Source organism: Hermetia illucens, chromosome 6 (assembly GCF_905115235.1).
Source record: "Hermetia illucens chromosome 6, iHerIll2.2.curated.20191125, whole genome shotgun sequence".
Lineage (NCBI taxonomy): Eukaryota > Metazoa > Arthropoda > Insecta > Diptera > Stratiomyidae > Hermetia > Hermetia illucens.
This window is the reverse complement of record NC_051854.1, coordinates 57,205,370-57,232,161: the sequence shown is the minus strand read 5'-3', so window position 1 is coordinate 57,232,161 and position 26,792 is coordinate 57,205,370. Positions and strand designations below refer to the sequence as shown.

The 26,792-nt window shown below is 39.8% G+C and overlaps 1 protein-coding gene across 20 annotated transcripts in view; it reads right to left on the bottom strand.

Moving 5' to 3' along the window:
- The window catches only part of LOC119658683 (TLD domain-containing protein 2), a 357,611-nt gene that overhangs the window by 61,008 nt on the left and 269,811 nt on the right, over positions 1-26,792 (bottom strand). For 13 of the 20 annotated variants that reach the window (XM_038066255.1, XM_038066256.1, XM_038066259.1 and 10 more), the window contains 5 exons: positions 25,655-25,800; positions 24,019-24,181; positions 23,813-23,948; positions 15,829-15,888; positions 15,498-15,578 (listed from right to left, as the gene is read on the bottom strand). In XM_038066255.1, the coding sequence (XP_037922183.1) occupies positions 15,498-15,578; positions 15,829-15,888; positions 23,813-23,948; positions 24,019-24,181; positions 25,655-25,800 (586 nt within the window). The remainder of the gene's footprint in view (positions 1-15,497; positions 15,579-15,828; positions 15,889-23,812; positions 23,949-24,018; positions 24,182-25,654; positions 25,801-26,792) is intronic. The other 7 variants (XM_038066252.1, XM_038066269.1, XM_038066265.1 and 4 more) reach the window with 1 other exon arrangement.

Genomic DNA, 26,792 nt, shown 5'->3' with positions numbered 1-26,792 from the left:
AACTCTATCTCGGAGTTTATTTAGAACAATGGCACGGTGCCAGATATATTTCAGCTCGACCGACTCTTGTTTTTGTTAAATTTGTAACAATAAAATGTTTTTCGCTATTCACGAATGATGTGTTCATTTATGCGTCTTCGTACCATTAACGCATCCGCCTACAAATTCTTAATTTTACTCTGATACTGTAAAGAAAGGAGCATGTCGAACTTTTATCAACAAAAAGGTAAATACTTTAAGTTGGCACAAAATATTCAACCTTGGTGCTAACGTCATTGATTTAAGAACTTAAATAATTGTAAATATACTGAAAGAATGGGGGATAACATTTACTTAGACTGGTATTATTTGATGAAAATATAATTTCTCCTTAACCGCGAGTTTCTTATTACAAGCGAGAATTTAAAGAAATCGTTGTGTCGAGACAAACATACGAAGAACTGGAGATCAACAGCCTTCTCTACTTTTCTATATCATTTGCAACTATTCCGCATCTAGGAACTTATAGCTGTCATTTTGCGTATTCTGCGCTGTGACCAAGGCGTTGCATCCACTAATTTGATTACTAATCTAATCCCAATCGTAACTCCTTTTGACTCACGTAATGAAACACTGAATACAAAATCCACCGAGCTCTCTCCCTTGGACACCCCCTTGACGTGCTGGCGGCCGGCTTGACGGTGACACTGTTGCCTCACTCTCCCAAAAAAACGGGTGAGGAAGGCTTGGCAGAAGGAAACTTCAGCCGCAAAGAAGGGACTACAGGCTTGCCAGGAAAAAAGGGAAGCGATAGAAAATCAATTTGAAACTCTGAATCGCACACGTTTAGAGTGCTTTGAAGAGACTTATGCTATTTCCCGAAGCCAAAGCGATAAAACGGTTTTATAGTGGAACCGAGAATTTCAAACACTCAGGAAATCTAGCAGACGCCTTCTGAATCGTTTTTGCAAAAGCAATAAGGAAGTAGATTGGTTCAACTTCCGGAATTCACAGCGTGAATCTAAGAGGCTCGTAAAACCTTCGAAACGAGACTCTTTTAGAGCATACTGTGAGAAACGGTAAGATGAAAGGGAGACTTCCAGGCTGTGCAGTGTCCTTAATAAGAATGAGTCGACCAGGTTGGACTGTCTTAAAAAACTGGATTTTACTTTCGTGAACTCCAGAGATCTAGAATCTATATAGACTCTCTTGGAAGTACACCACCTGGGAGAACAGGTCTCAGAAGTGGGAAGAAGAGAATTGGCGGTTTCTGTAAACCTTTCAGCAGTCTGAGTCTGAATAATCAGTTGCTGGATCAATTGATGAAGGTTCGAATGGTGCGCAAAGTGGTCGCGAGCTGCTGTTTCGACTTGATGTGCCATTGCTAGAGAAGCAATTGTTTCAACTCTTCCGAGCGCATGCTATTCCGACGGCCCTGGATGGAGGGTTTCATTATTACCATTTGGAAACCGACTATTTGGCGGTTAGTAGTGCCGCTCAACATTTCGCCCTGATGAGTGAAAAGGGAATTAGCGAATGTAACCCGATGTTGTGGGCAACTAATGAGACACGCTTCGCATGTGAAAAGAAAGTCCCTATCATTATGTCGGCTGAAAGGATGTGTGACCAGCATTTTTGCCAAAATTGATAATAAGGGCTGCCGTGGCAGTTGGGCTAGCCCTTAGGATGGAATAATTAAAATGAGCACAGGTAACCACCGACTCTTTATCCTGAGGAAGGTAGTGGCAGTTATGCTCCTCTGCTCAGATGGGCAGGGAGAGGATAGCACTCTCAGCGGAAAGGGAGTGTTGGCATTTGGAGAGCGGTGCGTTTTGCGGGCGGACGGGTTTAGCTTGACGTCGCAAGATGTAGTAAGAAAAGAGGTTCGAGGTCGGACGGTGGAGGAGCTAGCGAGACGGGTTAAGGAGGAGCAATTCGTTCGACAAAATCAGGCAGCGGGGAAACTGTATATGTACACATCAGAAAGTAAACTAGACATTATGTTTGTTATTATCATTGCAGGCGGAGGAGGACAGTAGGACGAAATCAATCGATTAAGACAGTAGGACGACATCAGTCAAATGCAGAAAAAGGGACGTCTTCGGTTGACAGCCAGCAAGCAGAAAATACCGATATACTGAGAAAAGGAACACTCTTATTGAGCAGCAGCCTGTCGATGAGCCGTCCAGTAAAAATTTCGGATCCACCACCTATGCCGTTGGACACACGCACAGGCACCATACAACAAGAAGGATTAGCATCATCTACTAATCTCTAATATACTATTACTAACTTTATTTGAACAGATATCGGTACGAAAGGTATTTCGGATCCAAGGCACCATATAGTGGCAGCCTCCTAATTTTTTTTCAGATTTTTCGATTTGGTATTTTCTGAGCATGGCCCCCTTAAAGAAATGATCACTTTCAACCCCCCGCACTCCCCAACTTTAATTTGATACCCCACATGACTATACTTGACGAAAAAAAATTTTACACTCTCCTTTTGCATGTATGGGGATTCACCTTAAATTCAACGTAAAAGGATGTAACTCACTGTATATGTGAGTGTTCACAGTTCCCACCTTTCTATCAAATTTGGTATCAATCGCTATGATCGTCTCCGAAAAAAATACATGTAACGGACAGACATACAGTAAACCGATTTTAATAATTCATTTTAAGAAATGCCGTAACTAGTCGAGGATGAATGTTAGAGTATATAGGGGGACGAATGCTCTCAGATCACTATCTCGTTGCATTGTGCTGCTGCATAGTCTACTAATAGGTCAGCAGGATGAAGCCCTATACACCTCGATGGGATGCAATGATTTGGACAAAGGCAGATTTAGAGGCAGATGGATACCAACAGATGTTTCAAGCGATTCTTATGACGAACCTCTTAGAACATCAAATATTTATTGCCAACGTCGTATAAATTCTTCTGATTCATCAGATAATGAGCAACCCACAAAACAGATGAGCTCAGCTGTACGACAACAGGCTCAAACAATTTTTTCATCAACTATGAATTTGAGAGGCAAGAATGATCACAAATGGTCAGCACAACCTTCCGAAGCTCGCACTAGCAGAATACAATCACAATCACAATTGTTCACAGTATTCCAGGACCCAAGAATGAAGCGAAAAATGCAATGATTCCATTGGAACAATTCAAATTGTTTATTTCGGATTCGCTAAAAAGTTACTAAAAAGCAACCGTTGGTGATACTTGAGAGAAAATATATGCCTTGATAGGATTGCTATCTTTAGCCGCAAGGAAGGAAGATAACTATCTGACCAGTGCAGAGCTGTTCGATCTAGCTGAAAGTGGGACAAAATATGTATCATCCATGTCTAAAGACATATTCGATTTTTTGTTGAATTGTCTTAGTTTCGATGAAAAATCAACTCGCGAAGAACGAAAAGCTCCTGATAAGTTTGCGCCTATAAGGGAAATATGGAATATATTCATTTCTGTATGTCGAGATAGTTTCAAACCTGTTTCATATGTAACAGTGGGTAAACAGCTACTAGAGTCTCGTGGAGGTTGTCCCTTCCGCATATACATACCATCGAAATATGACAAATATGATGTAAGAACTGTAGTCCTCTGTGACTCTAAGACAAACTACATAATAGATGCAATACCATATATGGGAAAAGGTACAAATATAAATGGAGAACCTCTGGCATCTTTCTTTGTGAAGCAACATAATGAAACTATTTGAGGCAGTAATCGTAATGTGACTATGGATAATTGGTTCATGCCAGTACCATTGGCAAAAAAACTATTCCAGGATCCACACAAATTAACAATTATAGATACAATTAGATCTAAGAAGCGCAAGATACCTTCGCATCTTTTCAGCCAAGGCAAATAAGATCATCTTCTTTTTTTTTTGTTATGACGGAAACTCTACATTGGTATCTTCCAGGAGAAATAAAAATGTTTTGCTTTTATCCACTACTCATGGAATTTGCACTTTAGCCCCACCTGGTAAGCCGAATAGTATAGAGTTTTTTAACTCGACCAAAGATGCTGTTGACACTTTTGATCAAATGTATCATATGTCGTGCAACAGAAAAACCCTACGATGGCCACTTTGCTACTTTTACGGTATGTTAAAGCCAATTCTTTTGTCATCCATGTCTTTAATAATACCCGTAATAATAAAAAAACCACTGACAAGATGGGCATTTATCAAAGAAGTGTCAGGTAAGATCACGGTTACGGCGTCGGCAGGAAACACCAAGTTTGAGTCGCTGCCTAAAACGGAACATCGATGCCATTTTAGGCCATACTTTGCCTGATGTAACAAACCCTAAAAACCAAACCAGGAAATTATCTAACTTCTGCTGTTATAAAAAAACGTGTGACCAGATTTATCTGCACCTCCTGCAAACGTCACATATGTATGGAACATTGCGATAGTCTATGCCTAGAATGCTCAAATTGATTTTGTTTTTTTTCATGTTTAAATTGTCAATGAAAGTTTTTTTTAACTAATATTTGTAGATTAAATTAAAATCCCTCGTAATCCTTACATTAGGTGACCTTAAAAGTAAAGTGTTTCAGAGACATATAGTATGTTTATGAACAATGCAACCGTAAATATAGTTTATCAATCTAGGATTAATTAGAACGATAATGATTCGAAAAATTCGGAAAGTTGATGACAATATTGTTTATTAGAAAGCGCAAATTGCAGTGGATAGATCACATATTCAGAAGAATGCTATAATGCGCATGCCTATCCCGAGAAGGTCGACGAGCGGCTCTCCCTAGAGCTGAGTCCCACAGAGCAATAGGAGAAACGTATAGCCTCCTCCAGAAATCCTGTGGAGAGTTATAACATTATGCCAGAAGCCAGAAAAGATGCCGCATAGGCGCAGTGGTCGTGTTTCAAAAGTTGGATTCTGGCTATCATAGAAAAATAATCCAGGTTTACATTGTTCTTGATAGAGGGTGAAAGTATTAAGGGGGACAAGCCCTCCGCATTTTATAAAATTAGAATAATGTATTAGGTTGTTGCAAATTAAATGTCGGATTTTTCAATGAAGTGAAGTTAGTTATGATTTTAATGTTTAAAACTGCCGCAAGGTGACTCTGGTGGTATGGGATAATTGAGTATAAATAGTCGTTCGTTCGATCAAGGAGTCATTTCAGTTTCAATCGTCATTGAAGTTCCAAGTAAAACTCAAAGAAAAAAGCATGGAAGGGAGTCAAAAACGTCTACTTTTTCTATATGAATTTAAACTTGGTCACAACGCAGCGGAGGCAACCAGAAACATTTGCAGAGCATTTGGAGCTGACGCAGCAAACGAACGAACGACACAGCGGTGGTTCGAAAAATTCCGATCAGGCGACATGACCCTCCAAAGTGAACCTCGTGGACACCCAGGACCATCGATCGACAACGACGAGTTGCGTTTGATAGTGGAATCTGATCCCCGATCATCGATTCGTGACATTGCAGAGAAAATAGGCGTACACTATTCGACAGTATCTCGGCACTTACAACAGCTTGGAAAGGTGAAGAAGCTTGATAAGTGGGTTCCGCATGAACTCAACGAGCAAAACATGGCGCTGCGAATGGAAATATCCAGTTCTCTACTCAACCGCAACAGGAACAATCCCTTTTTGCGCAGAATAGTGACATGCGATGAAAAGTGGATATTGTACGACAACCGTCGCAGATCAGTGCAATGGCTAGATGCCGATTAGCCTCCACAACACATGCCAAAACCGAGCCTTCACCCGAAGAAGGTAATGGTAACTGTTTGGTGGTCTGCATCTGGAATTATTCATTATTCGTTTTTGGAGCGTGGTGAAACAATTAATGCAGAGAAATATTGTGCCCAACTTGATGAAGTGCCCGAGAAATTACGTGTTCAGCGGCCTAGATTGGTCAACAGAGATGGAGTGATACTGCTCCATGATAACGCCCGACCTCATGTTTCCAGAATGACGGTCCAAAAATTAAATGAATTACGATATGAGACTCTTCCTCATCCAACATATTCACCCGACCTCTCGCCAACCGACTACCACTTTTTTAAGCATTTGGATCACTTTTTGGCGGGGAAACAATTCAGCAATGAAGTAGCTGTCAAAATTGCCTTTGAAGAATTTCTTAGCTCTAGAAACCCAGACTTTTACGAAACTGGAATAAATGCCCTTGTATCTCGTTGGGAGAAGTGCATTGAAGCTGCTGGTTCTTATTTTGACTAATAAAATTAATTTTCATAAAAGTTATAGTTTTTTGAAATTTTACTCAAATATCCGACATTTCATTTGCAACAACCTAATATTTTGAAGAAAAATTTTAATTTGTTGATTTCATTTGGCTATAAGGGGCTGGGTATTCCACAAGTCAAATTTAAGGAGCCAAGTCTGAGCAGCTGTGGCATCGCCATTTTGTTTTGCTTTTTCCTTATAAAAAAATGTATGTAGTTACATTGGAACATCAATGTCAGTCAATAGTCAATTTCATGCAACGTAATAAATACTTAAACGTGAAAGAAGTTATAGTCTATAAAACATTGAAGCTACTGAGCTAAACTTCACTTATATTACATTTTATTGTTTGCATGGAAAATTCAAAATCAATCTATAAATATTATAATTACTTGTCTATAAATATTATCTGTGGAACAATAAATTTCTTCCCTTCGGAAAAGTACCTACATCAAACGATAAGCAATATCTTGCACTGTAAAGGCAGATTTGAACTCGTTACAAGTAACCCCATAAAAGCCAATTGAGTAAATCCAATGACAATCACAAACAAAACTGCTTTGCAGCAGATAACAATGTGAAATTAAACCTTCCATTCCACAGTTTGTTTGTGTTCTCACAACATTACGACTCGTTAATGAAGAAAAAAGTGTAAAATGTGATTTGAATTTCGAATCAATGCGGGTTTTTTCCATGACCTTTAACAATAGCACTGATAAGGAAGATTTTTGATAGTGCATCGAAGATGTTGCGATGAAAACGTGAAATTAATAATAAAATATCTGGACGGCGCCTTGACATTAAAGACTGCAATATAAGGGACGTAGCTTTATCAGTAGCATTGCAATTAAGAGACGAAGATTCAGACCTTGCAGGCAATCCAATTTACAATGAGGTTTCGTGCCTGGACTCTGCGGAGTTCAGAGGTTCTGAAATAAGTATTCTCAATTTTCCAATGATAATTATATTAATTAAATAAATCAATCGGGAGGGAGCTTTGTCCCTGACTAAATCATAAAATTCTTATTCATCATTTTTAATTAACTTCTATGAAATTCTTCATAATTTCAAATGTTTTCCAATAAACTTCCTTCCAACACCAAGCGAGCAATCGAAAGGGATTTTCTTATTCCATCGGCTTCTCTGACTTTGCCCCTATGTTAAGTCTAATAAATCGGTTCATTTTCAAGAAAACCTTATTCAAATCGGTTTATTGTCAGTCCCACGCAATTCTCTCAGAAACGATTACATCTATTGATGAAATATATTGGTATTTTTTAACTTAAGGTCCCCATACTCCTAAAAGAGAGGTGCAATATTTTTCGACCGAATATAGCCATGTGGGGTATCAAATGAAAGGTCTCGATTAGTACTCTTCAAGCAGGTATTAATTTTGGCTTTAAGGAAGAGGAATGTGGTGGTCCGAAAGGGCTCAATTTAATTTAATCATCAGGTACTAAAATATTCTTATATAAAAAAATGCCAAAACACTTCCTATCCCAGGCGCTCAGCATCCGGTTTCCGACTTGTTTTACTATTGTATTCTAACAATCAAAGTCTTCACTTCAACATCAATGCACAGGGCATTGTCCAAAGGACATTTTAGTATCGGGTCAGCGCTTTTTCCACACCCAAACAGATGTCACATTGTCTAGTGGGAGAGGGTAAAATATACTTGACTTGAAACAATCCATTTAATTTCGACAAAATCATTACAAAGTTCTTCAATTTATAGGCCTCGCGTGCTAGCACACGTAACATCACATCATAGATCAAGGTTTCCAAAAAGCCGAAATCATTATTCTGCATGTGATCGAAAACCTTGTAAAGCAGACGAGATTGGATGAACCTAAGCTGTTTTACTCTCTAGAAAGTGCTGAGAAACTGCTTCGGGAAAGACAGAATATTTGATTGCGCTGACAATTTAATTAGTAGGTGCGGTTGACGCAATATACCCCACCAAGGGCGAATGGCAACCATATATGATGATGATATGATACATAATATTTTCTTTATTGAAAACCGAATAACCCTTTCACATAAAATTAAGCAGGTTCTAAAGAGTAGTAGTAGTAGCCTCGTCTTTTTTCTAAAAAAAAAATACGGAGAGAAGGTCTCATTAAAAAGACGAGAAAAGAATGTTCAGGTAGAGCTTTTCCTACTTTAATAAAATTCAACAGATTTTGAAGAGTAGTTCCTTTGTTGATTAAAAATGTTGGTAAGAAAGACAAACACCATATTTCGGGAACCAAGCCCATTCATCAGTGTGTTCTCTTTTTCCCGTCAAAATTCCCCGACCTAAATAGCTACCGACACATCTTCCTTGGCAGTATTAGCAGACAGCTTTTTAGTTTCCTGCTGTAAATGATGCGTCAAAAGTTGTTGGCTACTTGGCTAGCCCGATAGCTAGCGATATCACGGAATCTATCCGCGGTAATCCACGCAGGGACAACACCGCCGATGAAATTCTTAAAATCTCGGCTCGTCTCACTCGGGAAATAAGGACCACGAGAAGGAAAAGATAAAGGCTCTGAATTTTCGCTCGCACTAATGACAAATTTCCAAGAAGAAAACTCTGCTTTTACTGCTAGAATTTCTGAAAGGTCACACACACCCCAACCCTATAAACAGCTACGTCTCAGCATCGAAGAGTACGATATATACATATATAGAATACTTTGATATATTGAACAATCTAGTTGATTCATGTATGCCAGGTACGTTGGGAAGACTAGCATTTAATAACCAATCTGTCTCACCAGCGTGTATATATTGACGGACTTTCAGAAGAAAGTCAGGATTCCGCAGTGACGATACCAATTCGGCTAAAAAATGCATTAGTCATCAAAAAGACACTAAATAGAAAATCATATCTTCAGACCCTCAGATTAATTTGGGCCCATCAATGTCGATTCCGTCGAGTTGCCCTTTTCATCAACTGGATCTGCTCCTACAGCACTCCAAACCCTATAACCAGTGACCAGAACAGATCAAGGCAACACTTTTCAAAGGGCGCTCAAAGTTCAGTTTGCACAATGGAAAGATTCATTTTTAGAGTGCCTAATTTCCAGCGCTCTCTATATTATATGAAAAATAATGAAATCAGAAAACAATATTTTTATCTCTTAGCAGGATTCCCTTCCCTTGCCTTCTCCGTTGACGGCGCGATGGTTAAGGGGGTAGAGCGGCAACCTCTCAATTTCGTTGCTCTGGATTCGAATCCCAGTCTTCTGTGTTTGTCTCGCTACTGTGAGCTTATCACTTGCACAGTATTAAGTATGATGATAGTGAAACTGAAGCACAGTTTCATCAGAAACTGTATGGATGCCCTGTACTCCACCAAGAACTGAACAGGAAACACTAAGAATTCCCTTCAATATTGAAGACAGTTCCTATCTTTACAAGGTGAACTAAATTGGCGAGAAGCTGTTAGTAGCGTAGACAGTAAACTATAAATAAGTTGGGGCTTAGTACAATGCGCCTATCATAGGCTGCCCGCTTCAGCTATTACCTATTTATCTTACAGCTAGAAGAATGCAAATTGTAGAATAGCAGCTCCTTGTGTTTGAATGTATACGGCACTCAGATCGATTTCCTTTAGTATTTTATTAAGTCTCCTTCGTGGGTCCCATTCCGTTGAAGAATTGACATTAGAACTGCTTATATTTTCGGTAGTCCCCTTTTCTGTTCCATAATTTCCGACAAGGCACAACAGTTCTTGCTGTTTTCGCCAGTGATCAGGACCAACGGTCAAATTGCAATGATTATAAAGCACACTCGTTCCAACCTAGGTATATACCTATATACAGGGTGCGTACGGTATTTGAGGACATGCATATATGTCGCTATAATTTCCCGAAACCATTATTTTTCTTTTTGCTCTTTTTCAGATAAGACATGGAGGATTACAACTTATCTCAAGAAATGAAGAAACATGCGGTTATCGTCGCTATCGCACGGATTTAGAAATCTCTAATTTTCTTAAGTGCGTCCATTCATTCATTCATAAGGTTCGCCGTGAATTGGAAGCATCAGGCGGCGCTACAGAATCTGTTGCAAAACGCAAAAAAAACCCTGTGACGTTCTGACACTGTCCGATCTGCAGAATTTATTCAAAAAGTGCAAACGATCATTGACGAGGACCCTTAGTGCTTAATGTTTCTGACCGTGTTATCCGTCAACTTGTCCAAGAAGATCTCCGGTATAAATCCTACGTTTTGCGCAAACAACAGTGTTTGTCGAAGCAAACACGGGAACAGCGAGTTATCCGATCAAAACGCCTTCTAAACAAAATTAAACACCCTGAAGCGCCTGAGATGTTATGGTTTTTTTCTGATGAAAAAAATATTGACCAAGACCAAAAGGCCAACCGCAGAAATGACAGATTGCTCTGTTACGATCCTACAGAGGTTCCTGTTGTCATGCACACGAAGTTTCCAGCTACTGTTATGATTTTGGTTGTTGTGAGCAACAAAGGACATGTCATTCCACCTCACTTCTTCACTCAGGGAGTTCGAGTGAATTCTGCTGCATACATCGAGGTTCTAGAGGCAGTAGTGAAACCCTGGATTGATAGTGTTCGCGTGACAGCCCATACATCTTTCAACTCAGACTCTGCTCCTTCACACAAAACGATGGCAACACAAGATTGGATGGCTTAAAATTTCCATGACCACATAACACCGCACTTATGGCCGCCTAGCTCCCCAGACCTTAATCCTCTGGATTATTACGTATGGGGCGTAGTTGAGCGTGAAACCAACAAGCATCCCCATAACACTATTTCTTCTGTGAAGGCTGCAATGAATACCGTTATGGTCAATATGAACAAGGAACATTTGATTCAGGCATGCAATCTTTTCGGGACCCGGATCGAGGAGGTTATTGCAACTAATGGAAATTTTATTGAATGAGTTTATCGATATATAATAAGTTAATGTTGTGTAAAAAGTTCGTCAAGTTTCACTCATTCATGTTCAAATTAAAAGCTAATAAGTTTTACTCTGAAGTTGTCCTCAAATACCGTACGCACCTTGTACTTTTAGACGAATTAGGGACATTCCACTGAGTCATATAACACAACTTGTGGAGACTTTTATAGACGGAATTATAACAGCCGGTGTACATCGGTCTACAACTTTAGTTGAGGGTCAACTAAATTAATGTAAGAAATGGTACTATTTCGTGTCAACCATTTATGGGATGCTCCAATGTCAATGTCTAATCACATCATGAGTAGGTTCTTCCTTCTGCATGTCGACTGAAAGATAAAGCTATACTAGCAAACTTCTCGAAGAAAAAACCGCTGTCGCTTGGGAATAACTTAAGTTGCCTTTTTTGAGAAAAATAATAGAACTAAATCTATGAGCGCTCCTTAACTGCTTTACTCAAAAGCTTGATATTTCATCAGCTTCTAGCGGCTTCCAGTTCTTTGCCTCTTTAAGGGTTATTTTAATATGATTCTCATTTGTAGCAAATGTGAACATTTCAGGAATGGCTTCGTATGAACGCATAAAATGTGCTTGACACCATACTAAATTGCAGCATCTGGACTGACTTCGAATAGAGTTCCAATAGACTTTCCCGACTGAAAATTGTTATAAAATAAATGCCCTTTGTCTTCTTGCTCTTGATGCTTTCATCTTACTTACGGATGCGTAGTACTGTAGTGTCCTTTTGATGCTTTGATCATATTTATGGATGCATAAGTCCCAAGAACGAAGTTTAGATCGACCCTGTGGATGCGATCCAATTTCAGCACCATGCTAATGTATGCAGCCATAAAACCAAAGGGGAGCAATCTTTCTCTTCACCGATAACATCGATCGAAACTTATTTTTAAGTATCTACGGGTCTTATTTACATTGGCAAGAGCATCAACAATATGCCAACAGTTTTTTACCTCAATTGATTACAAGCCAAAGATCTTTATTACCGTTCTCGTGTTCAGCTAACTCCGCAATTTTATTTCACTTTGAAATTTCATGCAACCAGGACCATAGCAGCTCCCCAATTTCCAAATCAGTTTCTATTCCTGGCCCTCCAACCCTGAGAAAACTGTAAGCGCTGGGCGACCCTTTCTCGACGGACCAACAACTTTACATACTCACCATTGGGCACAAGTGTTTGAAAACCATGCATGTTTGGCAAAAATTTTTTTATACAGGGTGCGGCAGCATAACTTCCTTTTTTAAAATGCGCGCCACTCAGTTAGTTGATGTCATAGCGGAGCGCTAGTGATCTCGTTCAAGAGGGGATACTGTAAAGTTTTGTCCCGACATAGTTCAGTTGCCATCATGCGTTGGAATAGTGAGGAGCGTGCCTTTGCCGTTGAGGTTTACTTTTCAAGCGGATGTTCGGTTATTGCCACACAGCGTGTATTTCGGAATCGATTTAATTTAGCCCCGTTGGCTCCCGTCCCAGACCGCAAATCAATTGTTACATGGGTCACTACATTCAGACAAACTGCAAGTGCGACAAAAGGAAGAACTGGAGTCCCTCGACCCGTTAGATCACCTGAGAACATTGAAGCAGTGAGAGCGTCAATGTTGCGATCGCCACGGCGTTCTGCGCGCAAACACGCATCTGCCCTTCGACTATCCGATCGTTCTGTGAGAAGAATTCTTCGTGATGATTTTCATTTTCATCCTTATAAGATGGCGATAGTGCAGGAACTTTCAGAACATGACTTCAATTCTCGGATGAACGCGTGTGAGCTTCTTCTTGATGTCGTTCCCGAGGGTGCTATTGTTTTTTTTAGCGATGAAGCCCATTTTCATTTGTGTGGGTCGGTTAACAAACAAAACATGCGCTACTGGGCTGACACCAACCCTCGAGAATTGCATCAAAAGCCTTTGCATTCACCCAAAGTGTGGTGTGCAATTTCCTCAGCTGGAATTACTGGTCCCTGGTTTTTTGAGGAAAATGAGGTTACAGTGACAGTGAATTCGGACCGGTATGTAAACATGCTACAGAATTTTTTTTTTCCCACGGCTAGAAAATTTGGATTTGGGGGACACTTGGTTCCAACAAGACGGTGCAACAGCACACCCTTCAAGAGCTGGATGGCTGTTTTAAGGGAACACTTTCCAGAGCGCCTTATCTCAATTAGAGGCGATTTGGAATGGCCGGCACGCTCTCCCGATCTGTCCCCTTGTGACTTTTTTCTATGGGGTTTTTTGGAATCTCGTGTTTATGTGAACCGTCCAAGAACCCTACAAGATTTGAAGACCAACATCCAAGAAGAAATTGCCAACATAACACCGGCTATGCTAACAAGAGTCATGACAAACGCCAGAAATCGGTTTACGCAATGTATGGAGAATGGGGGACGTCACCTAACAGATTTGATCTTCAAAACAATGTAAATAAAAACTTTAGACATGTACCTACATTATAAAAAATAAATAAATATTTTCCGATGCATACAATAGTTTTTATTGAGTTTTGAAAAAAGGAAGTTATGCTGCCGCACCCTGTATATGACATGCGGTTTCATCCACGGCAGAGGCAACTCATCAGACGCTGCCTCACCTCTGCCATGAGAGCAGCGTGACCGAAGTGGTTACAAGGTGGTATTTTCTCCCTTATATTAATTCAAAAACACGACATGTTTATGAATTATAATGAACACAAAACCACCTTATAAAAATTTTGGGCCTAAGCCGGCCGAGGTTAAACTAAAATTTTATCTAAGAATCGAGGGATTCGTAAATCCGCCATACACTTAATGGCCGACCGGACCAGTTGGAAAGCAACATACTTTCGCGGTTGTGGTCCGGTCCGCCATTAAGTGGATGGCGGACTTAGGAATCCCTCGATTCTTAAACAAAATTTTATTTTAGCTTCGATGAGCTTAGGCCTAAAATTTTTACAAGGTGGTTTTGTGTTCATTATAATTCATACAAATGTCGTGTTTTTGAATTAATATAAGAGAGCAAATGCCACCTTGTAACCACTTCGGTCACGCTGCTCCCAAGGCAGAGGTGAGGCAGCGTCTGATGAGTTGCCTTTACCCTGGACGAAACCACAAGTCATATATTTTGCAACTTGGGTGGTTGCCCAAGGATGAGCGTTCCGTGGACTACAACCGAGAAAGTGTATTGCTTTCCAACTGGTCTAATCCGCCATTAAGTGGATGGCGGACATTCCCTCGATTCTTAAACAAAATTTTAGTTTTTTTTATTTATGGACAAGTCTTAAGAAAAGTTTCGACAAATATGCCTACGGGATTCTTTCTAATACTTCAGATACAGTGAGACCAGACGCATGGATAATCACATAATAATAAAAACGCGAAGGACACAAATCAAAAAACTATACCTAATATCCAACATATTAGCGGGTGTAGGCTCCAATCTATATAGAGTTAGAGCTGCTTTTTAGCCCAGTTATTTTTGGTCCGATCCAATTTATTTTCAATCTTAATTTCACCTAGTTTTATCACAAGAAAAGTACCAACGCCCCACTATTGTTTTTCTTTAACTTAAGCCGTATCGTATCCCTACCGCCATAATTTTTACTTTTTAGAAACTTTAGGATAGAAAGTATCTGTTGGATGATTGAAATGTTTAGTGTGTTGCCTTGTGTATTGTATAAATCATAACAGATTTCATGTTTATAGTTGAATTTTGTTGTGTGATTTTTCTCTACATTGAATGCATTGCAATTTCAACAATCATCAGAAAAGCAATAAAATTACTGGCACATTATTTTCCAATAGTTTGTGTTGGGAAACATCTTAACGAAACACCTACGAATATTTTGTGCATTGTTCGGTAATGGATAAATTCGAAACTTTTGTCTTTTAACATGAAATCATTCACCTCTCGGGAGTTATGTAATGAAAATGGTACAGCGAAAAAGGTGTCGAATTTATCCACATTAATTTGTGAAATTTTTGATTATAATGGCCACAACGTAAATATCTCTAGAATGTGATAGTACGCAACAAAAATCATCTAAAGTAGAGTGGGTGCTTCTTATACTTATGTCGTTTTTAACAGTTCTACGAGATATAGCCCCATCATTCAAAATAGAACATTTAATACTCTAATTTCAAAACACCAAATTGTACAAAAATTGGAACAAAAACTACGAACTGAATACGAAATCAAAACCCAAGGGACGCAAACAGTTTTCAGTAAATTTGAAATCATAACATTTTGTTTTTTTTTGTCTAATTTTGAATGAAACTATTCAACGTTTAACGTCCATATATACAATACACGTGGGGTTTTTCTGATACTAGAACTTTATACTAAACATCATCTCCTAACCTCGCCACCCAACAAATCCAAATCATGCGAACCGGCTGTTTTGATTATGTTGTAGATTTTAACATAGGGTGCCTTAAGCAGCTGATTCGATTTTTGAAATGAAATAAATCAATTATGAAATCTTATATTCGAATGGAAAATGAATAAAATGATAATTCTAGCAAGAAAATTTTATATTCCTCTGGATTTCGGAGGAAATTTTCTACGAACTTTATATCTTACTTTTTAATGGAGTCCTTTTCAATTGCAATTATTTTCATTTATTCATATTCAAGTCCCTAGCTGACTATATTCACCTGATGTTTTCATAAGTAATGGAAAATTGACTTACCTCCCATGATTCTCTAGTCAATTCGGTAATGTCCTCTCCTTCGCTGCTTTGTCTTGCACCCTAGAAGGAAAGGAGATAAAGTTAAATAAAATAAATTTCTAAATGATTAAATATTATTGTTGATATTAATAAAAATTAAACTCCGCCGTGGAGTGAAAGGAGGATGGATGTATAGCTTCAGTCTGAAGGGCTGCAGCGCCTCAGGAGGTAGACCAGGAAGTAGCACACCCCACATTTCTAGTCTTCCAGATTACTCACTAAGGAAACCATCACCACTTAGCAATTAGGTAAAAAATGTAAATACATCAATGGGGAAGACGCGAAAACCTCAGGTTCGGTACGGATACCTGACGGGAATCGAATGACATGATGACTAGGTCTAGGACTCGCTATAGACAGGCCGAAACCGCGATTCGGCATCTGGGCATCACGATTACTAGGTCTACTGCAGTGGTTTTGCCATAATCTGTGGCGGCGGAGCGGGAACAAAATCTTGCAGTCCCTTGTTACACCAGAGATTCGTCGATCGTGACAGTGCAGCGGGTTGCAAACCAGTATCGTTTTATTGCACGCAGGAACTGCTCGCCGGACGAATTCCAAAGAGTCTGTATAAATTTTTTAGAAATGAATCGTTTGCATAGACCAGGTATTCCCATACTGTAGCATCTCCAGTAACTCCGAGAATTTTACCTCAAGTTAATGATGAAACTCCGTTTCGACTATGTGCTGTTATAGCTGTTAATTTGCATGGTCAGAAGGATGGCTTCGTTTGGAACATTGTCGTAACCTATTAAGGTAGGACGTTCCTAAGCTGATTCAAATTAGCTCTAACAATGTCAGCAGATCGGTGAAAAATAAAATGTAGTGAGCTTACCGGAACTATGCCATCCCTAGTGAGACACCCACTTGAAATTCTGGACACACTAAAATAGAAACTTTCTGTCATATTCTGTAGGTTGGACGTATGGCGAAAGTCAGTCTAAACGTATTTAGCGCGGAAGTGCAGATTTTTCAGATCACTAAACTAATTGCAACAGAGTGTCCAGACAGGTGTGGAATTTCTGGATTACTGAGTAGATTACCGCCGAAGACACCCTCTATGCTTCTATCTCGGGTATGAATTTTGCGGATGTTACTGAGGAGGAAGTTCGACAAGCCATAAACAGCTCGAAGAACAGAAGGGGTTCGGGTTCAGAATTTCTGCTAGAAAAAGTTCACCAATATCCATGGTCGCTTGGCGCATAGCATAAAGGTCACTAGTCGATAGAAGAAATTTTCTCCATTCTTCACTGTGGGAATTACCTATAATAATAATAATCGTTGGCGCAACAATCCATATTGAATCGGGGCCTTGAAGTGTGTTAGAGCACTGCCTTCAAGACCCTAACGGAACACTACAGTAACACTGTAGGAGGCAATGTAGTCAGCATTGCATTCGTGCGAGATTATTATCCTGATTCGACTCAAGTACTCATTCACAGCTGAGTCGACTGGTATTCGACGTCAAATCACGATACAAACTCCACTGCCACCAGTGAGATTTGAACCGCGACCTTCCGTACGACAGCCTTGTGCTCTAACCACTCAGCTATTCGAAATTACCTACCTTGTCCCTAAAAAGGTCACGGCGCGGGACCCCAAGACACAAGACCAATTACTTGCTTACCAACCCTCTACAAGTTCATAACGTCCGTTACCAGTAGAAAAGTCGATGCTCACTTTATGAATAAAAACATACTATCCGAGGAGCAGAAAGATGCCGAGTTAGATGCAGAGCTTACAAAGAACAACTCATTATCGACTCGATAGTTGCAGGACGAGTAACTAGAGATCAAAGAAATTTCTTCAGTTGCCATAACGATTACGTCAAGACTTTTGTCAGCTTCTCATACGGCCGGTTACTCGATGTCCTACATCTGTACCGCATTGGTCCCAAACTAATATAAAATCATCACTGTCACAGTGAGAGGGAAGAGTGACATACCACCTTATCAGTGCATTCATCTAAGGGTACCAACACCTCAAAATCCATTTGCATGCGAAGAAGCATCTTTCAAGGGGATTCGTTGAGTTCTATTTAATTCTGCATTACACTGAACCCCCTTTTCATGGCTTCTCAATGTCGCTAGAGGGCATGGTTTTGCAATAATATATGACCTGCGTACGAAGTGCGAGCTGACACAAATGATGGACTTAGATGACATCAGCATGTATGCTGGCACTGATGACAATCTCAGAAACCTGTTGCGAATAGCCGTGATATTCGGATGGAATTAGGATCTGAATTCAGGCCATCCGCAAAGGTCGTCACGAACCGCATGCCGAACATAACTTTGGTGACAAAAGCTGTGACAGAGACAAACTTCAATAAATACCTAGGAATTATACAAAGAACCCATGCTCGAGTTGGTGATCTGAAGGATGCTCTGCTGTCCGAATTCCTGCAACGCGTGAAGCTGGTGCTGAAATTGCATCTCTCAGGAAAGAATAAACTAAGCGCACTGAATGTGTCCGCTATATCTATGGATTCGTAATATTGGCGTGGACGAGACCGATTTGGAAAAATGCGTCACACAAATTCTGCCGTGGAGCGGTTTAACCTGAATCGTGATAATGGAGAAAGGGGCATGGTTGACGTTGCGGGAGGAAAACTATCAACGCAGAATGTGTTTTTTGGCGCTAAGGACCATCTAAGTTTTGGCTGCACTGTTATGACATCGGTGCAATACTCGGTCAGGCATAAGCTAATCCATCAAAACTTTGCATACAACCATGGGCTGATCATGGGAACATGTCTGATTTACCGACATGAACGGCAGACAGTACTTGATAGTTCTGCTTACGACATGTATTAGCACCGACCATTTTAGTTGATTGTGATAACCACAAATAAGATTAGTCGTTTCATACTATAATACAGCGTCATCAGCAACAAAGACTCCCAAATCGATCAGTAAATATTGATTGTCTTTTAATATTCACTATAGAAAATTGTCCACCCGTTAAGTCACCCGATTCAAGGTTTGAACTAAGCACAGAAAATCGGTTGACAGGAAGTCGACTTAAAAGGAAGATACTGTAAAAACGTGTTACTAATCTTGTGTCCTACGACAGAAGACCTTCAATTTAGAGTGTATGTGTATGTATTCCCTAGGAGCATCGAATCGAAAATGAAACAGCTGTCAGTATTATTAACATTATCTTCCGAACATTTATGAAAAGGACCAGATTTCGAAAGTGCAATAAAATGGGGAAGTTTTTGATTTGCCCCTACTTAAAAAATATTAAAAAAATTCTCTACCCCGTTACTATTCCGATTACACGTCCAATTAAAATCAGCTTTCCCAACCGACTCCCAGCAGTCTGCAACCCACTCTCCCAGGATGGCCGCCCTATAACAACGAGGCGGTGGACAATGGAGGAAAAGTAGAATCTTCTCGTAGAATCGTGGGAGGAATTGAAGGACATTAACAGGAACTGACAGACACCTCAGTAGTAGTAGTAGTTTACTATTAGGTTGTTGCAAATGAAATGTCGGATATTTGAGTAAAATTTCAAAAAACTATAACTTTTATGAAAATTAATTTTATTAGTCAAAATAAGAACCAGCAGCTTCAATGCACTTCTCCCAACGAGATACAATGGCATTTATTCCAGTTTCGTAAAAGTCTGGGTTTCTAGAGCTAAGAAATTCTTCAAAGGCACTTTTGACAGATACTTCATTGCTGAATTGTTTCCCCGCCAAAAAGTGATCCAAATGCTTAAAAAAGTGGTAGTCGGTTGGCGAGAGGTCGGGTGAATATGGTGGATGAGGAAGAGTCTCATATCGTAATTCATTTAATTTTTGGACCGTCATTCTGGAAACATGAGGTCGGGCGTTATCATGGAGCAGTATCACTCCATCTCTGTTGACCAATCTAGGCCGCTGAATTTAATTTCTCGTGCATTTCATCAGGTTGGGCACAATATTTCTCTGCATTAATTGTTTCACCACGCTCCAAAAACGAATAATGAATAATTCCAGATGCAGACCACCAAACAGTTACCATTACCTTCTTCGGGTGAAGGCTCGGTTTTGGCATGTGTTGTGGAGGCTGATCGGCATCTAGCCATTGCGCTGATCTGCGACGGTTGTCGTACAATATCCACTTTTCATCGCATGTCACTATTCTGCGCAAAAAGGGATTGTTCCTGTTGCGGTTGAGTAGAGAACTGGATATTTCCATTCGCAGCGCCATGTTTTGCTCGTTGAGTTCATGCGGAACCCACTTATCAAGCTTCTTCACCTTTCCAAGCTGTTGTCAGTGCCGAGATACTGTCGAATAGTGTACGCCTATTTTCTCTGCAATGTCACGAATCGATGATCGGGGATCAGATTCCACTATCAAACGCAACTCGTCGTTGTCGATCGATGGTCCTGGGTGTCCACGATGTTCACTTTGGAGGGTCATGTCGCCTGATCGGAATTTTTCCAACCACCGCTGTGTCGTTCGTTCGTTTGCTGCGTCAGCTCCAAATGCTCTGTAAATGTTTCTGGTTGCCTCCGCTGCGTTGTGACCAAGTTTAAATTCATATAGAAAAAGTAGACGTTTTTGACTCCCTTCCATGCTTTTTTCTTTGAGTTTTACTTGGAACTTCAATGACGATTGAAACTGAAATGACTCCTTGATCGAACGAACAACTATTTATACTCAATTATCCCATACCACCAGAGTCACCTTGCGGCAGTTTTAAACATTAAAATCATAACTAACTTCACTTCATTGAAAAATCCGACATTTCATTTGCAACAACCTAATACTACACTAGGAGTGTCCAAAAATACATGAAGATGGAAACAAAGGATTGAAACTCTCCAAGTGGTAAGAAGTCACAGACTTCAAATGAGAAATCAGGTCATGGGCGAGACACGAATTTTGGAGGCCTCACCTAATTCATGTTCCCCCACGGAGAAGGGGACTGAGGTCCTGCGTTGCAATGTCATAATTGTTAGAGGCAACCATGGTAAGACAATTCTGTTCCCAGGACCTAGTTGCAGCCAACTTACAATACCAGGCTCATGGTAAGAGGAGAAACATCATAGTTCATAGGTTGCGCCCCTACGTTCGTGGGGCCAAGAAGAAGTGAAGTAATTGACCTAACCATCTGCACTTCAAAGTTGTTAGAGTTGATCAGAAACTGGCGAGTGCTAGATGAAGTCTTACTCTCAGATCACCGTTACTTAAAATTTAGTCTAACTACTGCGAACAGCCTGTAATACAACGACGGAATCCTACGAAAACGGATTGGACAAGAAGCGACAAACTTGAGTTCCCTAGGCGAAAAAGGACTCCTTTGGCGATAGAAGACCAATTGAAAACTCTGAATCGCACACTTTTAGAGTGCTTTGAAGAGGCTTGTCCTATTTCCCGAGGACAACCTGGTAAAACAGTTCCATGGTGAAACCGAGAACTGCAGAAACTCAGGAAATCAACCAGACGACTTCCAAATCGTGCTTGCAAAAGCAATAAAAATGAAGACTGACTAAACTTCCGGAACTCACAGCGTGAATATAAGAGGCTCGTAAAACGTTCGAAACAAGACTCTTTTAGAGCATACGGTAAGGAACTGGCAGGTGAAAGGGAGACTTCCTGGTTGTGCAGAGTGCTTAATAAGGATGAATCGCCTAGTTGGACTCTCTTAGAAAACCGGAAGGTACTTTCACGAACTCCACAGTTGAGTCTGTACAGACTCTCTTGGAAGTACACCGCCCGCGAGAACAGGTCTTAGAAGTGGGAGGAAGATTTTTGGCGGTTTCTGCAAACTTTTCAGCACGAAGGTGTTGCAAGGGAAATTGAGACACTACCAATGAAAAAGCAAGAGCAGCTACTATACTACTATCATTTGAACACTTCAATGCACCTGGCGTGGATCTACCCAGCGATGCTAAAGGAGGGTATAGAGCACTTAGAGCAACTGCTAAGAAATATTTTTTGAGGATGTCTTGCTCTGGGTTACGTGCCTTCCTCTTGGAAGAAGTGGGTGTTGATCGCTACTTAATAACGAAAGTGACGAAAGGTTGCCCTCAAGGAGATGTGCTATCGACACTTCTGTGGAGTATGCTGATCAACTCACTACTATGCGAACTGCAAAATCTGACAATACCGGTTCAAGCTTATGCGGATAACGTCGCTGTACTGGCAGTTGGTGGAGATCTCGCAATGGTGTGTAGAAATACACAACGCGCCGTCGATTTGATTGACCGTTGGTGTCTCAGGCATGGACTTTCAGTAAATCCAAATAAAACCACAATGGTATTATTTACAAAAAGGAGGAAACTGACTGGTCTTTTCCTTCCAGAGATGACGGCTACAACCCTTCAACTCTTCGAAGAAGTGAAATATCTGGGAGTTGTTCTAGACAAGAAGCTTCTGTGGAACAAACATGTAGAGATAAAGATGAAACGAGCTCTCATGGCTTATGGGCTGTGTAGGCGGACCTTTGCCTCGACATGGGGACTTAGGCCTCAGGTAGTTATGTGGATATATGTTGCTATCATTAGGCCGATGTGCGCTTATGCATTCAAAGTGTGATGGGTTAAGGTGAAACAGAAGAGTTTTCGCTGTAAACTTACCACACTGCAAAGAACAGTGTGTCTGGATATCACCGGTGCCATGAGCACGACATCCAACAATGGACGAGGATTGGAAGAGTCATTGGGAGAACTGAATCTAGTTCTCGCAATGGCTTCTGATTCTCAGATCCTCATATATTTGTTTGGTAGACGATATGGGCTATCTTGAAAGCGGAGAAAAAACTGGGACGGATCAGAAGAATGCGTATCAGGATATACTGACGTTTTCTACACCAATAGCTCAAAGACAGACGCAGGAGTCTACCTCTGGAATAAAAACGATACTACACAACGATCTTTCAGGCTGAAGTGCATGCGATCCTAAGGGCAGCAAACTGGATGATTGACGAGCAGTTGAAGAGCAGGCGCATCGAAATCTGTAGCGATAGTCAAGCTGCATTGAGGGCGTTGCGTAGTATTTTCATCACTTCAAAAATCGTTCAGGAATGTCAAAACCGATTGAATTCTGTTTCTAGATTCAATACGGTGGATTTACTCTGGGTACCTGATCATTGTGTTGTAAAGGGAAATGAAATCTCGGATGCCTTAGCAAAAGAGGCTTCAACTTTCCCCATGCCCGGACCGGAACCAGAAATTGAGGTGTCGGTAGCATTGGCTGATGCTGCTATCAAAAACTGGGAACAGCTTCCCATAATGGCAGGTGGCGAAGCCTTAACGCTGCTAAACAGACCAAACTTCCTGCCAGAACCAAACAAACATACTGCAAAGTTTGTCCTGTCGAAAAGCAGGAAGACTTGCAGAAATATTGTGGCCATAATTCACTAGCTGGGCATGTGTTCAGAACAGGAATTATCCAAGATGATACGTGTCCATCCTGTAATGAGGAAGCGGAATCTACGGAACATATTCTATGTGAGTGCCCCGCCTACGGACGCATCAGACATCAAATTTTTGATGCTGATGTGCTCCAACTGTAGCGGGTAGTATCACATCCACTAACGGAAATCCTGGAATGCACGAATCCTCTCCCCCACCTCAAACACACATACACACGACAACGATGAGCCTAGACATGGTCGAGGGGGTGTTCTACGAACCCAAACGTCGGGTATCATTATCTTCTCTATAATAATATGATCTAATATTGTACACAAAAAAAAACGAAAGAGAAAAAAGAGTAAAATATTTAATTACCCGTAAATCGAGTATTATAGGATGTGCATTTGTTTAAGGGCAAGACGATCAATGAAATATTATATTAAAAGGGGAAAAATGGAAGGGAAACATTGACGAAAATTCCTTTTGTGTTAAAATTAAATCTTTTCGGAGATTCCGAGCACTATGAAGACATTACACGACCTTAGATCATTTTATTCCATGCGAGAAAGTAGCACTACTGTGAACACTTACCTTAGCTGTTTGGCCTTTAACCCACTCGGTATCATGCTCTATCAGCTCAAATCCTCGTAACTTTATCTTCTCTTCGCTTAATTCGCCATAAAGGTGTGGCACCCATGTATTAATAAATCGATACAATTCATCAATTCTATGTTAGGGACAAAAAAAAATTTAGATATAAATATAAAGATAAAACAATTGTAAATACCATTCCTTACCTATTTTGAGGAACACTAAACCAATACTCCGGCCGAAGTTTATTCTTTCCATAGGACATAACTGATGTTGGCAGCGGTATAGACTTTCCAATTGGCCGACCCATTCGTAATCGCAAGTACATCGGAGGATCCGGACATGCCCGTGCAGGTCGTGGTATTAGTTCTATGATTTTATTAAAAAATAGAATGATTACAAGAAATGACAAGAAATAATACCTTAAGTCTGAAGCACTGGACACATATGTATGTATACAAGCATAAATACTATTAAATTTTCGCTGATTTTCGGGGTTTAACATACACAGGGGATGTATATTTACATATTTAAGCAAATCTTTAATTTTTTCAAATGATCTTTCAAATTTATATCGCTTAATAGAATATACATTTTTACAAAGTACACTTTCACAGAAAGCTAGGAAACGCAAAATATTGATCAGAAACATATTGGATAAGAATCTCAAGTTCAATATTTCGAACTTCACAAGTGTTTTGTTCAGGAATGAACCGAAGATTAGTACGAAGTATTTACCAAAAATATTGTGTATTGTGCAAGTTATAAAGCCTTGAATAAATCCTATTTTCGAATTTTAAGGTAATAAATTAAATTCAAATTCAGTGGAAATTACCGTTCATAGAGCAAAATCACGATAATGCAGAAATAGAATTTCAAAATCTCTCTACCCAAGTTTCAGATGAATTCAAAATAGATAAGGGAACAACTTGAAAGTGTTAAAATGAGTAACCATTGCAGTCGAATATCTTCTCGAGATATTTAATCACTTTATCCAAAAATAAAATCCTCATCTGCCCCGTCGGAAGGACAAATAAAGTTGGATATCAGGAAATACTATACAAACTTTAGCTTCTAATCCGACGTCATTTCAAGACACATAAATGCATCCTGCATACACTTTGAAGCTATAATTAATGTTGAAAACATGCAATCTGTATCATTCGATTAAGAGTAGCATTCTCCTATAGCTAAACACCGACAGTTACCAATCAGAAATAGTGAAAGTGTTAGTAGATAGAAAAGATACAGAGAAGTTAGTAAGATAGAAGAATTTTCACTAAAAGGAAGCTATTTTTATACAATAGAGGAAGATCTGAAAAAGAAAATAAACTAGGGGCCAGGGTTAATCAGACTAATATAAAAATGCTTTACAATCATTACCGCCACAAGTGCTCAGTGAAAAAGAAAACCTACCAAGATTTTCTAACTGCGGAAACAATGGTGCCCGCACTAAAATGTATGTGGAATGATTTGTGTCGTAATTGTGATTTTTTGCATTTGTTTCAGTTATTTTAGAAGAAAGAGTGAAAGTTAAAAATGAAGAAAAAAACATGAATTAGTGTCATGATGTGCATAAGTCTTTGTTACTATTGTTTCTTTTTCATAAATGATCAAAAGTTTCCAAAAGTAACGATGCCTTCTCCAACAAACACAAAATCAAACTCCACGAAACTCTCGAAAATCTCATTTGAATGGAAGTTTTCGAGGTGCAATGAAACAGTGATAGAACTATTTACTCGAATATCAAAATCGATAAAATTTGAAAAATTTCTTCAACGAAAACATAACATATAATGAAGAAAAAATATTGAGTTGTTCAAGAACTCAACTTATACTTACTATCAAAGCTTACAAATAATTCGGGCATATCATCAATTGATACCATCGAACGATAATCTAATTTTGGCTGAACCTTGGTCGGTTTCGATGATGTATGTGATCCTTCCGATGAGTGCGGTCGCATGAATGTGCCTATTGAAGATCGCCTAGAAAAGTATTTGATGGATTAGTTAGTTTGATTTGTTCAAGTGATCCCAATTTTGCCTGATTTCTGAGAAAAAGAGTTATCACATTGATAGGCACTTTACAGGCATGCTAGCTGAGAAAAAGTATCTTACATGACCCTTTGCCTGTTAAATAACTGGATATCACTGTGGAGAACTGTTCAAGATTTCATCATAGCAGGTAAAGAACAATATTGTTACCAGGAGCACCCATAAGAAGGCTAGACCAATCGCAACACCTAACATGCGTTTATGGAATACCAACGCCAGGTTTATTAGCTCAGCGCGCTGTTGTTATTTTTAGTAAAATAATTAAGTGCCACGGCAAATAGAGGTTTACATCATCATCAAGGGCTCAACAACCGGTATCCGGTCTAGGCCTAGAGGTTTACGCTTTTGCTAAATTTATGAGAATGTCAAATCTACATCTGGCAGAAACCGTACGGATCTTGGTAATCTGCGATGATTTTGCCAAACTAAACCGTGAAAGTTCAGATGAGATAAACCTAAAATGTAATATCACATTGCCAACACAGAGGGCTATCCAAACTTCACCAAACATCACAACCATCACCCCATCACCAAAATGATATCACCTAAAATGTAATATCACATTGCCATCACAGAGGGCTATCCAAACTTCGCCAAACATCACAACCATCACCCCATCACCAAAATGACGATCATACTACTCTTGTGGTAAAGTTGTGTTTTTTAATCTCCGGGTCGCTTCTGTATCACATTACAGAACATCACCAAGTATTGAACTTCTTCGCAGCACTATTGACGGTAACGGTTGACAAGTGCCGACCCGATGTCAAGTATCGCTTACAACCTCGCTGACCTTGGCGTGATTATTGAATATGTATGTGAACATGGGGATGCATATTCTTTACTTTAAATAAGTTATTGGTTTGTAATGAATGTGGACTGCTGGTCGATGTGTGTATGATGTTTGGCTAGGTAATATTACA